The sequence below is a fragment of the Coturnix japonica genome, chromosome 12 (assembly GCF_001577835.2).
Source record: "Coturnix japonica isolate 7356 chromosome 12, Coturnix japonica 2.1, whole genome shotgun sequence".
NCBI lineage: Eukaryota > Metazoa > Chordata > Aves > Galliformes > Phasianidae > Coturnix > Coturnix japonica.
Genome location: NC_029527.1, coordinates 10,477,685 through 10,490,265, shown reverse-complemented (window position 1 = coordinate 10,490,265; position 12,581 = coordinate 10,477,685). Strand labels below are relative to the sequence as shown.

At 41.8% G+C, this 12,581-nt stretch overlaps 1 protein-coding gene across 1 annotated transcript in view; it reads right to left on the bottom strand.

Annotated features, from left to right (window-relative positions):
• PTPRG (protein tyrosine phosphatase receptor type G) overlaps positions 1 to 12,581 on the bottom strand; it is a 370,232-nt gene that overhangs the window by 90,482 nt on the left and 267,169 nt on the right. The window contains exons 7-8 of the mRNA XM_015875220.2: positions 5,552 to 5,709; positions 700 to 892 (exon numbers count right to left, since the gene is read on the bottom strand). Of these exons, the coding sequence (XP_015730706.1) occupies positions 700 to 892; positions 5,552 to 5,709 (351 nt within the window). The remainder of the gene's footprint in view (positions 1 to 699; positions 893 to 5,551; positions 5,710 to 12,581) is intronic.

The window sequence follows — 12,581 nt, the reverse complement described above, 5'->3', positions numbered from 1 at the left end:
TCTCAGAATTTTTGATGTGTTCCTCTAGCCAAGGCTGCCTGTGCCAACGCAACAACCGCAGCCTCCCTCCTGCCCCCTCCAGCCTGCTCATTAACCAGCGTCTGACAGAAGCAAGTACCAGCTGCTCTACAAAAAGGCACATGAAACACTTCAGCAAGATATTATGAAATCACATGTCTATAAGGAAGAGAATTTTTCTTTCCCCCAAGTCACCATTACCTGAAGGTTGATATAAACTTTTGATTAAAAGGACGGTGTTTCTTCACAACTCTATTTCTCCTAAGAAGTGAAAATCATATCCACATCTGGATACCCCATTTTCGACTCAAACAGCCAATGAGTCAGTGCTAATGGGGCTAAACTTTTACCCATGAGCCTTTTCATTAGCATTTCTTGTTGTCAGGCATCTTTAAGGCCCTACAGCCAGCTTGGAAGAACATGGACACTGGTTGATTGGGACTTGCTTATTTGGGGCTGTATCTAAACGGTACCTCATGACAATGAGCTCCAAAGGTAACTGCAGGCAGGCATGGGGTTAGTTTATTTGTGGACATATACCAGCAGAGAACACCTGCATACGCTGCATTACTTCTTTGGCAGCTCGCATCCATCCTCAACACAATTTAATGACAAAGTTGGAAAAAAAAAATAAATAAAATCCCTTATTAGTTGAATGCAAAATTTACAAACATAATCTACCTTTGGAAGCTTCTGTGCCCAATGGATTTTCCAAGATGTCTGTCATATCTTGGCTCCACGCATCCTTCACAGCAGACTTCGACACCTTCCTGTTGTTCAGGTTTTGCTGTGGTCGGAAGTTATTCCTCAGGTACTCCACGGACTTGACGTGGTCTTGTTGCTCGGTGGTGAATATGGAATAGAAAGCTTCCAGCTGACCATCATGGTGGGGGAGAGAAAGGACGTTAATTAGAAAACAATGTGGTGAAATCTGGATGGCTGATAAGAGAGTAAAATGGCAGGAAGTGTTGATGCCAAGACTGATAAACCCTGCGGGAAGTCAGGCTGCCCACTGAAATCACTGCCAACCGCCTTATCTCAGCACAGGGCTTATCCTGCCCAACAGAAGAGAAGAGCTTTGAGCAACTCATGGCTGTCTGTCATGGACAAGGAAACATTTGCCCTCAGACCCGTTGTCTGGAAGGAGTGTCTGTGTGACAGCCCTGCCAAGCCCTTCTCACAGCTGGCATTGCTTTGTTTTGCAGTATCATGCCAAAAATGTTTCCACTCCAAGAGCTCTTTCCAGGAGAGGGTGATGTTACCTTATCCCTTATGGGATGGACACCCAAACCCTGAGCTGACTGACCCATGAATGGAACAACCTCAAGACTCTCAGCTTGGAGCACCCTGACTTCCCTACCAGGCACTGCTCCCTCTGATGTCTGCTACAGGGTGAGAAATTGTTAACACAAAATGGGCATGGTTAGCATGTATTCCTCTGGGAGTAAGTTTCCTCAGCTGCATTCAGTTTTGAGCTATTTTTAATAAAGTGTATCAACCTGTAACAAAGAACTGTAATTGGGAAACTTTTCTGTTACTTTGGATCTCAGCATTTCTTTAGAACAAAATTTCTAGCAAACTAAGATGAAAATATTTTCAGCTAATGTTGTTCTCGCAGCTATCAAGGTCAGTATAGCATTTACTAATAGCTTGTTATCATTCAGGTCAAGAACTAGAATTAGTTATGTTGCTGCTGGAAAGGCTGAGCAAGACGGAGCAGAGAAAGATTCACTGCTGATATTGTTTACATCAACATCAATTACACATATTGATAGTACAGATTTGGAGAATACAGAGTCTGGCCCAAGACTTTAAAAAGGACTTGGATTATGCTCATGGTTTAATGACAGGTCACTGTGAACACAACATCCTGTTCATTAAGTGCTTCTGTTCTAAAAGTATGGAATAGAACTTAAGAGTTGAAACTTCTAAGTGGGAAAAATGATCTTTGTAGCCTCAGCTGATGGTGCTGATAAAAATAATCAAAGGACGGTGTAACAGAACAGCTAAGGATACTCCACTGAATCAAGAGGTGCTCACTGCTGATATTTAATTTCCCTTCAAGCCAGTAAACAGAAACTCCTTTTTGCTACCGCTGTCCAGCTGGCCAGTTCTGCGGGGCTGGATGATCCTTGTTACTGGGCTGAAATCTGTAAATCTTTTCCAACCCCCACAGGCAAGTAGAGTCAATTTTCATGCTTTTCATTTCAAAAGTCAGTCTCCCTGGAGCGAGGATGCGTGCTAGGCTGGCTAATGGAGAAATATATGGGAATGCTATCACCGTGAGCAGTGCATGGACAGCAGGAGGGAGAAAGGATGGACCTCAGTGCGCAGATACTGAGTTGGCAGCTCTGCACCAATACACAGTACAAGGGAAATGAGCCTCATAATGGGCAGTCGCTTCCAAGATAACAGCACATCCTTGCACATTGTCAGCAGCAGCTTCCCCCTGAGGACAACTGCTCTTACTATACAAGTGGGGAGCCCAATGCACAGGGAAAGTGGGCAGCCAGCAGGACGGTGACAGCTGGTGGCAGGCTCCATCTCAGGCAGGGGACCCAGGTACTGCTTTGAGCCTCCAGCACATGCAGTGATAGTAGGATTTGGATTCTGCAGCTGAGGTGAATGTCATATTCCCAAGGTCTCTGCTGTAATTTTCTCTCTGATTCTTAAGAGAAAGATGTCAAAAAAATCTTGAAAACTCTTTGCTAATTGTTAGTATAAAAAGCACTGACAGGATGGGTTAAAAAGTGAGGTAAAAGGAATATCTTACACTTCTGTCTTAAGAAAGAAAGCAGATGATCTTGCTAAGCCCTGTGCTCCTCTATCATCTTCCAAGGAGACGCTGACCATAACTCTGTAAATATTTAATTATGCTTTCCACTCCATGCTCGAGAACCAGCTCTGATGAAGGCAACTAACAGGTCTTTAAGTTACTCTGTTAGAAGTTCATGAACTGGATAGCAACTGCTCCTTGTCAAGCCAAAGCTCTAGGCTTACACTTCCATGACATTAATTGAATTTTTAAACTTTCAATGAGAACTTTTAAAATATTTTCTTCTGCCATGCTACCTTGGGGAGGTATAATTGCATTTTAACAACTGCCAGTTCAAATATGATTTTTAACCTTCCCCTTTTTATGTGTTGAAGTATATATAAGTCATTCCAACTTCATTTTTACTATAAAAATATTATCTACCGCAAATGAGAAATTAATTGATCTATAGCTGCCAGGGAAAAAATAGAGAAGATCTACAGTCAAAGAGCTACACTCATGCTCTTCAAGGAGTACAAGAGCTCCTGTTCAGAAGAAGAAATCATAAGCTGCTATAAGAGAGAGAAAGCTGTTATAAGATACCGAGAAACCTGATCTAAAATTCCAAGTCATGCAATTACAAACCATTAAAGCCTGGTGTGCACAGTGTTCTAAGGGCTGGATATAAAAATGGTAATTAAAAATACTGAAACTGTTATAAGCACAATGAGATACTCTGAGGTATGCATTATGAGAGATAATGCTGTGCTTTGGGTCACTGAATGCACTTAGCTTTACAATGCATCTGCAGGGTGACACGGCTTGTCCTGTTTTGTTGTCTAATTATCGGGAGAGATGATGATGATGGAGAGCACCGAGAATAAAACAGAGAAGCCTCTACAAATGGACCACTTCAGAACTGTCCTTTTTACAGCGAGGTATTTTGCACAAAAGCAAGGATTTAATTGGAATGGCAACAAAGCTTAAACAATATCACTTTCCTCCTCTGGGATTACAGACTGTTTCACGGGGTTTGTGATAAAGAAGGTTAAACTGTGGCAATGGATTATACTGCACTGTTTCTGTTAGAGGAACAAATAATAATCATGGCAATGGCAGGGTGGCAGGCTCTTAAAATACACCCATCCCCAGAGCTGCCAAGGGGGAGAATACTATTATTTATTCCACGTGTGCTGTAGCATCAATGAAAGACTGTCTCCACGCAGAATATCCAGCCCCTCAACCACAAAAGCATGCAAAAAGCAGCAAAATGCCAAATTGTGAAGGCTTGACTTGGCACCACTACTATTGTACTGCATAGGAAAGAAAACTATGCCAGGATAAAGCACCTTTATACCACTGTAGGGCTTGCCAGGATTTAGGAGTTTATTTGCATTTGTTAAAGCTAAAAGAGAAGAAAAAAGTGTGTGACCCACCCGACTTGTACACAGGGTATAAAACTGAGTGCGGGTCAGGCCTCACAGACATCCAATGATAAACAGTAAAATGAAAAGCTACAAGGGATTGCAAGTATCCTGCAGGCAGGGCCAGAATTCAAAATGATCCTGACAATCAGAGAAACAGCCTGAAAAAGACAATGGGTCTGATCCAACCACGGGGCCACGTGCAGAAAGTCCCATGCTTCACCCGTATGACCACACAGTGTACACTCAGCAGCAGTGGTAGAGAGAGCTCTGGAGAAGGCATTTGGAAAGGGGCTCCTGTCAGCCATCAACAGTGTCATGCTGTTGTGAAAAAGGTAAAGTAATGCTAGCACAGGCAGCTCAGCACATGAATCTGCCCGTCTCACGGTACCCAGATGAAGCACTGAGACCTGTTTTGAATGTGGGATTTCAGAAAAGCATGGAAGGGTCCATAGGGGAAGCATTAGGATGTAGGAAACTCGAAGACAAGCCTGGAGCAGGGACACAGCAACCACCTCCCACTCTTCTGAAATCTATGAGAGCCAACACCTTTCACTCACAACCACTCACTGAACCAAGCACTTAGGTTTTACAGAATTAATGTATTGAAAAGCTTTGTTTTCTGTGGCTTAAGGTAGATGAGTGGAGGACTAACTTCAGCAGGACAGCTTTCTAAAGACAACAATCTTAAAGCATCAAAAATACACTTTGCTGGTAAACACTGGACTATATTTATCTGTTACTTTATTGGAAGCATTCTTCTCCAGGCCAATCCCAGACATGGGGTCTGTCTGCATTAAAAGCTGCTATGTGCTAATTTTAAAGATTTGTGTACTAGTTCTCTAAGCACATAATGGCAGCTTTACTGTGTTGCAAAAACAGTTAAGCATGGAGAATTAATGGAAGCATGTGTCTGTTCTAATGTAATTAGTTCAAATTACTAAATCTGAACAGAACTGGAATCACTCACTTTACTTTGAAAAGAAAGTTTCAATTAAAAAGAACAAAAAGGAGCACCATGTAAATGTTTACACCATAGCTTAACTTAATCTTAACAAAAACAATACCAAATAAATCACAAAGAGGAAACTAGGTTTCATGTTATGCCGTCTTCTTAAAACTGATGGCTCTTGTTCAGAAACAATATTACTAAAAAAAAATTATTCACCAACACTTCCCACTCTGTCAACAGAAATTTTTTTGCTCACAGCATTAAAACACGGGCTTTGAAAACACCACGTTGAAGAGGGTAAATCAAGAGCCAGCTTTCAGCAGGGGGTTGGACTCGGTGATCTTCAGAAGTCCCTTCCAACCCCTGTAATTCTATGAGATCTCAATGATGAATTGAACATACCTGATGGTAAGAAATGGGAACAGGCTTCCGGAAAACGATCCACTCCACGATCTCACTGCAGGGAGGAGTGGTCAGGGAACCTGTGTAGCGGTAGTAACTCCCCAGCGACGTCGGCAGCAGGTCCCTCAGCACAAAGGGATCCAGGAAGGTCTCTTTCTCTGTGCGGGAGATTGACAAGCAAAATTAGCTTTTTTATATTTTAAAGAAGCATGCCTTTAAAACAGATGTCACACTGATAGGCAGCTTAGCAAAGTGTAAGGGCAACAACATATCTCTTCATATTTATATGTAATGAAAGAAACACCCTATAAGAAGCACCCCGTATAAGTCGATGTGTTGATTATTAAAAGAGCAGCCAGATCGCCAGTCAATCCTATATGCTCCTATTCAGAACGTATGCAGCTGTGAAAAGCTCTTGCTATCTCCATGCTTTATGCAAACACTGAAATAACACTGTGTTCAGTGGTTTCAGCACTCAGTGAATTGCTCTGCAGCTTGATGGTGGTGAAGGCATGCTAAAGCCCTACTGGGACAAAGCTGGGCCCCAGGGGTCTCATTCCTTGCAGTAAAGACTGGATGCAGTCAGCACAGCACCATAAGAACATTTCAGGGGTAAAAATGCTCTCTCCTCTAACCCGAGAAACTCCTTGTTGGAGCCCAGCAGGCTGAAGGATGAGCTCCTTCCAGTAACAGAGGCAAGCTGGTAGTATTTAACAATGTGAAGATAAATAAATAAATGAAAGGAGGGAACAGCTGGAGGCAAGACAATTTCCTTGCCATCCCTGCACATTTATCCTCCTCGCTTTATGTTGACTTACTCCCTCTCAATCTGTGCAAAGGTGTTCACTGCCTCAGGGCATGCTGACACAAGAGGCTCTGCCATACATCTCTATTCCTCACTTTCTATATTCTCAGTGCTTCAAACAAAAGCCAGCATTCACGTTGCAGCAACTTTCCACCTCGTTAGACCTGCTGGGCAGCTGACCGGATCTCTTGTGCCTGATTTATCAGGTGACAGTCCTGCCCATGGCAGCAAGATCGAAACTGGATGGTCTTCGAGGTCCCTTCCAACCCAAGCCATTCTATCATTCTATGGTCTTCCATTCTCCTGCATATTATCAACCGGTTTGCCTAGTTCCAAAATATGAGTAATTCTATGAAAGTCAAAGTATACCACTTTGTAACAGAATATTGCAATATCTTCATCAACCATTTCTTTCCTTCCAATCTGAGCAGATATCAACAACTTCTGCACCCTCAAGAAAGAAACAAGCAAAGAATAAAACATCATCTCACAGCACACCTTCAGAGAAGTGTGTGTTCAGGTAATAAGTAGTAAAATACACATGATTGGCCAAAGTTCAAAGAGAACTAATCAAGAAATCATAATCACGGCAAAAGGTCGCATTTAATTTGATTTCCAATTAAAAACGCAATGGTTTATTTTTATACAGGAAAAACTGGTCTGAAAAACTGCAAACTCAGTCAGAGGATTTGATTTCAAACTTCAGCACAGTTGCAGCTTCACAGCAAAATGAGGTGGTTTGTATTTAAGAAGCTCTCCCTATGAAAGCTGAGCACAGGGTGGGTGCTATGAATCCAAAAGTATGTGAACATGCAAACATCCTTTTTGCACTGACAGTCAACAACTATAAATGAAATAGACGGGAGAGGTAGAGGCAGATTTTAAGAGCTTCCCCTTGCATCCTTGTTTATTGGAAGATTTATGAGATAACGCTTTGGTTATAATTAACAATTTAGCTATTGTTAACTTGGATAACCTTTTATTTACAACGATGGAAACATCCGAGATGCTGGACAAACATTCTCTGGAAAACCAGGAATGCAGAGTAGCCCTTTATCAAAGGCTGACAGGAGAACGAGGCCCATTCTGCACTTTCAAGGATTTTTGTGCCATATGCTGACAATATTATATTTTAATAATTAATTGTTCATCAAAGGAAAAGATGAAGAACAGGGATGCTAAATTCAAAGTTATTCAAATTGCAAAAATGAATAATGCATGACTTTTATATTAAATACACACTGTATTAAGTAGTCTACATTTCATCCAACTCTGTCTTTCATTTTTAAACATTTTGAACTACAATATGAATAATCAACCAAGGGAAGCTTATTTAGACAGAGAAATACCTTATTTGAATGCAAACTGGAAGTATCCGACTATGATTAAATTTTACTTATCAATTAGGTAGATTTTTTTTTTTTCCCAAGCGTTTGGAACCTCATAGTCAGATATAAGCAAGGATATTTCTTGAGGAAAAAGTAGCTTTGCTAAAGCACAGCTTTAAGTAGGACAGGGTGTACTCTCATTTTTCATGGCTACAAGCAACGCTGTAGGTTTCGGTTAATGAATTCCAAAGATTAAAATAAAAAACACCTATAATTGGATTACCATGACTTTTAAAATAGATGATAATCAATTGATTATGGTTTAATAACCCAGCACATTTGAAAACAGATCATTAATTTCTATCTCCTCCACGTAGACACATGGTGCAGCTTTAGAAATCGGAGTCACAAACATCTTCGAGCCAAGCTTACAGAAAAAGTGACTTAGAAACTCAGGACTCTTTCTTCCATACAATATGAAAACAGGAAATGCCATGAAGTTATGCTCCTGAGAGCCTGAGACAGTTTGAGGATGGGATTTGAAAATCAAGTCACTTAACATTCCAGCCTCAAACTGCTTATGACTGTTGCTAAGTCTCTAAAAAGAATCAGCTGCAAGCCAGGCAACAGCGCTCACCGAACACGGTGGGAACATGTTATTCACACATACTTACATGTGTGTGTGTGTGTGTGTGTGTGTGTGTGTGTTTATATATAGCATTCCTACTAAAATGTAAAGTAGGAAAAAAAATGCCACTTTTGTCAGTGCCTCACATGAGCAGCTCCCGTCTCCTTTTCTCTGCTGGGACAGGCAGGGGTTTTGCCCAGACAGCTGGGAGCAGACTGGGCAGGGTGAGGAGTTCATAGGGAGAAGAAACCAGACAAAGCTGGGAACCACACAACATTCTATGTGAGGAGGATTAAAACAAAAACCAACCAACAAAAACAATCCAGCATTTGCTGACAGGTACAAAGAAAAGAACTGGCAGACAAAAGCAATAAAACACATCGGTGATAACATCTGTGTTCACCTGCAAATAACCTGCGAACAGCGCAATGAATCCTGCAAAACCCACTTGTGAGCCAAGGAAGAGCCCCACACCTGCGTGGTCTCTGCTGCTCCCTGCCCTGCTACATCCAGAACATGGAAAAACAAGCAGGAAATGTGAGCTGCAGGGTCTGACCCTAAGCACAGAGCATTGAACTGCAGAGCATCCCCTGAGAGCAGCACTAACAGTGCTACTGCAGCCAGCACCATGTTGGGTAGCCTGGAAAGGAGCAGCACCAGGAACATCACAGAGCTGCCACTCTGATCCTTACAGCCAATTTAATTGGCAGTTAACAACCGGTGAGTCGACATTGGCAGCACCAAGGCTCGTAAAGAAGTGCTCACTCTAATACTTCCCAAGGAAAAATCAGCCAAGTGCCACATATGCATTGTTGACAATTAAGACAATGTGATATTGCATCCCACAGCATAAAGGGACAATATGGTGCTTTAACTCTCACATTCACAAAATGCAATTAACAGTCAGCTTGTATCTTCTGATACAACGTTCCGGTCCACCTTTTGGTCTTCCTCCCTTAAAAACAATCCATATTCTGCTTCTGCCTCTGTCTGCAAACCAACAGAAAGCTTATATTTGAGTTTTTATTTTACACTAATACAGTAGGAAACATATATTTAAGTGACTCATGCAAACTCTCTTCAGCCAAATCAGCTGTGGAAACAGAAGACAAAAATACAGGACTAAACAACCCAAGATAATATCTGAATGGCCGTGTACCTGTTTCAACAACATCAGGTGAAGTCTCTCAACACTATTTTTGTTTACTAGACAAGAAACACTATTTTCTTCAGTTTTTTATCATCAGCCAGTAGTGCTCCGTATATTCTTTGGGCTGGTAAATCTCCCCACTTTTTTGGACTAAGGGCCATTTTTTGTACGACCGACCCAAAGCTACAGCAACTGCAGGCAAGCTTTAAGGAGTTGACCTATTTACACTCCAGATTTGTTAAAGCATCACCACATATGAACAAATACTGAGCTGAGCACAATAGTTTTCAAAGCAGAGGAAAAAATCAGATCTTGAAACCTATACTGGTGGTAGATACCCAACAGCTACTGCAGTTTTCAGAAGCCGATGCCAACAAATACTATATTGCAAGAGCTATCAGTTGAATATTTTGACTTCAAGGACAGACTTGCTAAAAATAAATTCTCTGAAATGCTGGAAGAAGATAGCCCTGAATTTTAACTGAATCACCGTGGAATAGGAGGGTTCTTGAGATATTCAGGTAAACAGCATCACAAATATCTGTGATCAAACCTCCTTTCAAATCTAACAGGAACTTGGATTGGAGATCAGAAGAAAATAGCTACATGCCAAGTCCATTTATATCTCATGGAATGCTTTGGACTTTCATCGTGCTTTTCTGTAAGAAAACAGGAACTTGGCTGCATTGGAAACAGTATCTTAAAATGAGCTTATTTCCAAAATTAATGTATGTGCAATGCCTGATAGGTGGAAACGTTACCCAGCTACACTTTGAATAACTGAAATCTGCAATACCAACACGAAGAGCTTTGAAAGTCTCCCAAATCTGTCAAACAATGTTACTGCCAATTTCATTTTCACGATGAGCCAAGTCATTCTAAAGCTCCTGCGTTCAAACATTTCAAAAACAAACACACAGAAATAATCCAAAGGACACCATGCAACACACCCAGCGAGGCAGAACTTCCAAGATAAAGCAGGCTGCACACCAGAGACGGGGATCAGACTCACTGTGGTGATGTTCAAGATAAGATTGCAAATATTATGCGTTACCTTAACTGGAAAGATCTTCAAATGAGAACTTGCTGTGTAAATCCAGCATGCAGAGCAGTTTCTGACGGTCCTTTGTACTCAGTGTAATTCTTGTAGCTTATTGTGTAACTATTACTCTCATTTCTATTTTTTTTTTTAAAGGCTAGAGCATCTGCTGAACAATGCAAAGAAGCATAAGGACACGTAAAGCAAAGCATTGCTGGGAGGAAGGGAATGAGATAATAGCACACTCCTTACTCTGCAAGCTGCAGTCTCATTTAACCTGAGACAAGTGGGGTGGCACAAAGAATAAGAGGAAAGAAACAAAGGCAAGTCTCCTATGGAAAAAAAGAAACCAACGTGAACATTTCCATGCCAGGTGTCAGACATGGGCTTAACTTTTCTCCCTCTTTCTTTTATAACACAGTTATAAGTGGAAACTGTTCAACAGGAAGAGGTTTAGCTGGAGAGGAGGGATCTTAAGTCTTCAAGGAGATGAATTAAGAAATAAATCAGAGCCTTTAATGCTCACATACTGTTAATGCAGGGTTTTGGCATAGAAGCTTGTTCCACTGGAGTAGGAATTCTCCAGGTTTCACAAAATCTAACCTATGGCAGAGATACACATGGAATCAGGGCTACAAGGCACAAGGAGACTGAAAAATGCAGCATGTGCACCAGTGACTGGGGGAAACAGAAACAGAGAGGGAAGTTTGGAGAGGAAGAGGATCTTGAAGGGAGCTGAGCCCTGGCACCTGCAAGGTGAAGTGGGGCAGGAGCAGCCAGAGTGTGTGCAGCACGTCTGCTCCAGTGGAGCCTGAGCAACACTGCACCTTCTCTGGCTTCAGCATCCCTCTTTTCTCAGCAAATATCCTCAAAACCCACCAGCAAAGCACGCAGCTCCTCCTCACTGCAGGTGCTTTGTTCACATTCATCACCAACCTACATTCAGCCACATCTTACAATCTTCCTTCCGTTAGCTTGACTTAGTTTTTCTGTGCAACATATTAATAATATGTCAGCTTGCTGGTGTGTGCTCAGCCATGACCAGTGCTGCTTTTCACAGAGCAGACAGGTGAAGGACCAGAGATTTCTTAACACTTCCATCATTTATTCCTCTAAATGATACAGACCCCTGCTGCTATGTGCAGAGCTGCCCTACATAAAGGTGTGAACTTATCACCTCTGCTCTCATCTTCATTTCCCACTTCCCTCCTCCTTGCCTCTGCTCTGCAGTAACCGTGTCCTGGCCCCTTTCACATGGCTACTCTGACTGTGAACATTAGAACAGATCAGAAAACAAAAGAATATATCCAGATCCTCCCCAGGGAAAAAAAAACCAAACGCTCCTCCACATTTCCTTCTCACATCGCGCTGCTCTTCCTTTGATGGTCTTTGTTGGTCCAAATTGGGTTTCTGCTTTCTTCGAAGTTTTACTTTAAAAGCCAAAGTCCCACGGTAGCAGATCTTACCCTCACCCCTCTTCTCTGCCTTTTTTTCCCTGATTTTCAGTGCAGAATACAAACAGCTTGTCAGGCAGCGTTATGGTTAAAGTTAAAAACAAAAGGAAAAAGCTGTCATGCTGTTAATGTTGTTTTCTTGTTATTATACCTTCTGGTGTGATAGATCCACAGGGTAACTAACACCATTTGGATCACTTCCTCTTAGTGCTGATTTATTTTAACAGGTTATTTGCTGCCTTTTGCTTAGGACAGATGGAGAGATGTGCAACATCTTCATTCTCTCTTCTTCTTCCCCCATTGAAGCAATTGTGTTTCCATTATATTTTGGTAGGTTCTCCTCAGCAGCTCCTGAAACTCTGATGGTCACCATCAAGCTGCCTGAACACCCCTTGCCCACCTTGAGTGAGAGTCAGGCTCACACCCTGCTCCACGCTAAGTTTCAGCACTATAATAATACAACAGCAGCAGAAAAAAGAAAAGTATATTTTCAAACACTCTTTTAGATAAACAAAGGCTCCTCTCTACCCCTCACCCCAGCCCACGTTCACAAACAAGCAACAGATGCCATCGATTCACTTTGTACCTTTGCTTTTGATCTGGCTGCTCTTTGATTTTCACTGCTC